Here is a 4,826-nt window from a genome sequence, read left to right as displayed (position 1 = left end):
CTGGAAGGACTGATGCCCGAGCTGAAACTCCAATCCTTTGGCCACCTGATGTGAAGAACTGACTCTCTGGAAAAGACCCTGATGCTGGGAAAGATTGAAGGCAGAAGGGGACGACAGAGGATGAGATGGTTGGATGGCATCACTGACTGGATGGACCTGAGCTTGAGCAAATTCCGGGAGTTGGTGATGGACAGGGAGGCCTGGTCTCCTGCCTGGAGACCCTGTGGTCCACTCACTGACTGCCCCTCAAAGCCTCTCTGCTCAGAAACGAGACCAGCGCCTCTGTGTCCTGATTTTATTCTTCCGCAGCAGAAATGCCCGACGGAGAAACATAATCGCGAGTATTCGGCTGTGCAAAAGAGAGGATAGTGCTTAAGTACAAATGGAGACATGATTTTCTTAAATAAATACTTAAACACGGGTCGGTCCTACAAGCACCTGGAGTCTAGGTCTGGTGCGCAGAGCTGCCTCGACTGTGGACCCATGGAGACCCCCCCGATCGCCCTCTCCCCCCACCCCAATCAACTCGTGGACCCAGGGCCGATGGTCTGCCAGTGAGGAGCCCCCGGCGCGGGGCGGCCCGGCCCCGGCAGGGACGCTGGAATTTCTCGAAGTCGGTGGTCCGTCACAGTGCGGGATGATGCTAGGTGGTCGCGGCGGGCGGCCAGGCTTTTAGATGACCTTCTTGAGCTCGTCGTAGAGGACCAGCACGAAGGCGCCGCCCATGCCGCGCAGCACGTTGGACCAGGCGCCCTTGAAGAAGGCCTTGCCGCCCTCGTCCTTGAGGATCTTCCGCCAGCAGTCCACGGTGCCCTTGTACATGATGTCGGCTGTGGGGAGACGGCGGGGTCACGGCGCGCTCGCACACGGCCCCCGGGGGACCCGGCAGAGCTGCTCAGGCCCGGGCCGCCGTGTGCGCGCCAGGAGCTCTGAGCGGAGAGGCGGCGGCTCTGGGCACGCGCTCTCGGGAGGGGATCAAGCCCAGCACGCCAGCCCCCACGAGGCTCAGGGACGCCAGGGCAAAGACCGAGGGAGCTGCGGGCGCCCACGGGGGACCCCCTTATCAGATCCCAGGGTACCGGAAGGGCCCTGTGCCTGCCCCGCCCCATCCGCCCCCACGAGGCCCGGCGGCGTCTCTCTGGGCGCAGACGCCGGCCCCCCGCCCCTGCAGGAAGACACGCGGCCGCTCACCGGGCCCCCGCGCCCCCCCGCGCCCGGCAGCGCTGCCCTGAGCAGGGCCGGCGCGTCATCGCGCCGCGCCCCCCGCCCCAGCCGAGCGGAGCCGGTACCTCCTTTGCGCCCCGACTGCATCATCATGCGGCGCCGCACGGTGTCGAAGGGGTAGGAGACCACGCCCGCCACGGCCGTCACGGTCTGCGCGATCATCCAGCTCACCACGATGTGCGTGTTCTTGGGGTCGGGGAGCATGCCTGCGGGGGCGGCGGGCACGGGGTGAGGGCCCCGGGGCCGCCCACATCTCCACGTGGAGTTCCCAGCTCCACCGGGGACACCAGCCGGGTCGGACTGGGGTCAGCACACGCCCTGCCAGCAGGCGGGACGGGCCCCGCCTCCGGGGCGGCTCACCTACAGGGACTGAGCTGTGCCGTCCCCCGGATGGTGGTGGAGCCCCAAACCCCGGGATTAGAGCATAGAAGTGCACGGACAGGAACGCTACCGTCTCTAACTGTAGGTGTGTACGGGAAATCAAATCAAACATTTCATAGACAAAACCAAGATCACAGAGAAAGATGCTAACTCACTGCAACTGGGGGCCCTTAACACGTCAGGGCAGACAGACACACCGGGAGGGGCAGTGAGGAGGGAAGTCTCAGGAGGAACCAGCCCCGCCCCCACCTGGGTCTGACGCCAGCCTCCAGGACTGGGAGCAATCAAGCTGTGCTGCTCAAGCTGCCCTTTCTGTGCCATCTGCCCAGGCCAATCAGGAACCCTGTTATCAATGGTGATGAATTTACATGTATTCCTAACCCTCAGGAACCTAGAAGGTGGCTGTCTTTGGAAATGAGGGTGGTGGCTCAGATGGTGAAGTGTCTGCCTGCAATGTGGGAGACCCGGGTTCTTTTCCTGGGTCGGGAAGATCCCCTGGAGAAGGCAATGGCAATCCACTCCAGCACTCTTGCCTGGAAAATCCCATGGATGGAGGAGCCTGATAGGCTACAGTCCCTGGGGTCACAAAGAGTCGGACCCCACTGAGTGACTTCACTTTCACTTTCAAGAGAGAATGAAGGTGAAATGAGGTCACCAGGCGGCTCTGGGGTCAGACAGACACACCCAGAGGGAGGAGCTCATGAGGACTCAGGGAGTCCACTCGCCCAGGAGAGAGCCCCGCCCACACCTGGGTCTCAGCCTCCGGCTGCCAGGGCTGGGAGCCCTCAGCTCTCAGCAGCTGAGGCGCCTCCGCCCAGGACTCGGCCCCTGCCCCAGGGAGCAGAAGGCCCTGGCCCTCCCGGGTGCCGCCCCCACCGTCGCCTCCAGCCCGGAGCTCACCCTTGGCCGTGTCGTAGATGCCGAAGTAGGCGGCGCGGTAGATGATTATGCCCTGCACCGACACGTTGAAGCCCTGGTACAGCCCGCGGAGGCCGTCGGACTTGGTGATCTTCACCAGACAGTCTCCCAGGCCCCTGAACTCGCGCTCACTGCCCGACTTGCCCACGTCGGCCGCCAGGCGGGTTCGGGCGAAATCCAGCGGGTAGACGAAGCACAGGGAGGTGGCCCCGGCCGCCCCGCCCGAGGCCAGGTTGCCTGCGAAGTACCTCCAGAACTGCGTGTGCTTGTCCACGCCCCCCAGGAAGATCTGCTTGTACTTGTCCTTGAAAGCGAAGTTGAGGGCTTGCGTGGGGAAGTAGCGGATGACGTTTGCCAGGTTGCCCCGCCAGAAGGACAGCACGCCCTGCTCCTTGGGGATACGCACGATGCAGTCCACGATACCCTTGTACTGCTTGTCGGCCGCGATCTGCTTGCTCGCGTGCTGCACCTGGGGGGCGGCGGAGAAGACACAGGGCTCTACCGGGGGCCTGGGCACAGCGCCGGGACTTGGAGCAGATTCTGGTGGAGCTCAGGCAGCCCTGAGGGACTGCTCCAAAGAGGGGAGGGAAAGGTCGGGATGGACGGGATTCTGGTCAACAGAAGTTCATACGAGCTAGGACATATTTTCGCAGAGCGTTTCTTACAGTCTCAAGGTGCATTCGTCACCGTGAAGGTTTTTAATGCTTTTTCACACATGATAGACAGGGAAGCTTGGCGTGCTGCACCCTGGGGCGGGAGTGAGGGGGAACAGGGCTTCATCCAGGGCCTAGGGCAGACCTCCATGGCCACTTATAAAAAATACACGACCCGAGAGTGGCGAGTTAAGATCTGGGGCAAGACGAGGACTACACCCCCGGGGGAGAGCAGCTCAGATAGCTGAGAGATTGAGCCACAGAGGTGAGACTGGATGAGATTCTGGTCAATGGGAAGTTCCTAAAGCAAGCACACATTTTCGCAGAGCCTTTCTCAGAGCCTCAAGGAGCACTCAGCACAGTAAAAGTTTTTAGTCCTTTTCTAAACGATAGACAGGGAAGCCTGGCGTGCTGCAGCCCATGGGGTCGGCAATGATTGGACACGTCTGAGCGACTGAACTGAAACATGAGGCGGGCAAGCAAGAAGCGGGCTCACAACAAGCCACTGGAAACATCTGATGACCTGGCCTCTCACTTTTTCCCAGAACCCGCATGCCTCCTTCCTGCTCTCCACCCTGAGGTCCTTTCACGGGGTTTGAAGGTCAGCAGCACCTGATTTAATACTCATAGAGACGGCTCAGACGGTCGAGAACCACCCTGCAAGGCAGGAGACCCGGGTTTCATCCCTGAGTCAGGAAGATCCGCTGGAGGAGGGCATGGCAACCCATTCCAGTATCCTTGCCTGGAGAATCCCATGGACAGAGGAGCCTGGCAGGGCTACAGTCCATGGAGTCGCACGAGTCGGACACGACTGACCTACTACCGGTTTCAGAGGTAAACAGGAGGTGCCCACAAGCGCCAATCTGCGGTTGACACCTGCAGAGGTCACCAACGACAGACGTGTCGTCAATAAGACATTGACACGGGGCCTTTAAGCTCTCCTAGCATCCTTCCTGGGGAATCCTATTTTCTTTAGGGGTTGCAATCCCATCGCAACGCTAATTCCACTGGCTCCCCGTTTGTGACGCTCCAAACAGACCAGCGCAGCTTATTCCACCTCGGACCCGCGCAAACAGTGGGCAAGAAGACCAGTACAACTGCGGGGACTAAGGAGCTTCCCCCGTCCACGGCCCAAGAGGACGGGACCCCACCCACAGCCTCGCGGGGTCCGTCCACGCGGCTCTCCCCCCGCGCATGCGCACCCCAACTCTGCAGCCCCCAGCGCGCACGCGCGGAGGGCGCCCCCGCCAGCCGCCCGACGCGCATGCGGCTCCCCGCGCCCCAATGCGGACATCGCCGCCGGGCGCCCCCCGCGCATGCGCTCTCTCGCGGCGGTGCCCACGTGACGCGACCCCCCGGAAGCCAGCCGGGCCGGCCGCGCGCGGACAAAGCGGCGCGACCTCCCCGCTTCCGGTCCCGGGGTCGCGCGCGCCCCCGAGCTCCCCGAGGCCCGGCGCCGGCGGCCGCGCGCCAGCAGCCTGACACGCACCTGCAGCAGCAGCTTGACGCGCTCGATCGGGGCCACGGCCGTCTTGGAGATGGCGGCGGCGATGCCCCCGGCCAGGAAATCCTTGGCGAAGGAGATGGCCTGTTCCGTCATGGCGGCGGGTGGAGAGCGGAGCGGAGGCGCAGAGAAGCAGGGAGAGAGCC

The 4,826-nt window shown here is 63.1% G+C and overlaps 1 protein-coding gene across 1 annotated transcript; it reads right to left on the bottom strand.

Moving 5' to 3' along the window:
• Positions 1-280: 280 nt before the first annotated feature.
• SLC25A6 (solute carrier family 25 member 6) lies at positions 281-4,820 on the bottom strand. The gene is made up of 4 exons (XM_040266420.1): positions 4,666-4,820; positions 2,506-2,992; positions 1,290-1,430; positions 281-830 (listed from the first exon to the last, which is right to left on the bottom strand). The coding sequence occupies exons 1-4, from the start codon at positions 4,774-4,776 to the stop codon at positions 673-675; spliced, it is 897 nt and encodes a 298-aa protein (XP_040122354.1). The 5' UTR covers positions 4,777-4,820; the 3' UTR covers positions 281-672.
• Positions 4,821-4,826: the final 6 nt, after the last annotated feature.

This window comes from Oryx dammah, unplaced genomic scaffold (genome assembly GCF_014754425.2).
Source record: "Oryx dammah isolate SB20612 unplaced genomic scaffold, SCBI_Odam_1.1 HiC_scaffold_23, whole genome shotgun sequence".
NCBI classification, from domain to species: domain Eukaryota; kingdom Metazoa; phylum Chordata; class Mammalia; order Artiodactyla; family Bovidae; genus Oryx; species Oryx dammah.
Note: the sequence above shows the minus strand (reverse complement) of the source record. Positions and strands in the feature narration are given on the sequence as shown.

Bases quoted from the DNA above. Each gene is read 5' to 3' on its own strand.
- SLC25A6 (XM_040266420.1), bottom strand. From the start codon at position 4,776: ATGACGGAACAGGCCATCTCCTTCGCCAAGGATTTCCTGGCCGGGGGC. The intron at 1,431-2,505 runs GTGAGCTCCGGG...CCGCCCCCGCAG, and splicing joins CATCTACGACACGGCCAAGG to GCATGCTCCCCGACCCCAAG. The intron at 831-1,289 runs GTACCGGCTCCG...GTCTCCCCACAG, and splicing joins GCAGTCGGGGCGCAAAGGAG to CCGACATCATGTACAAGGGC.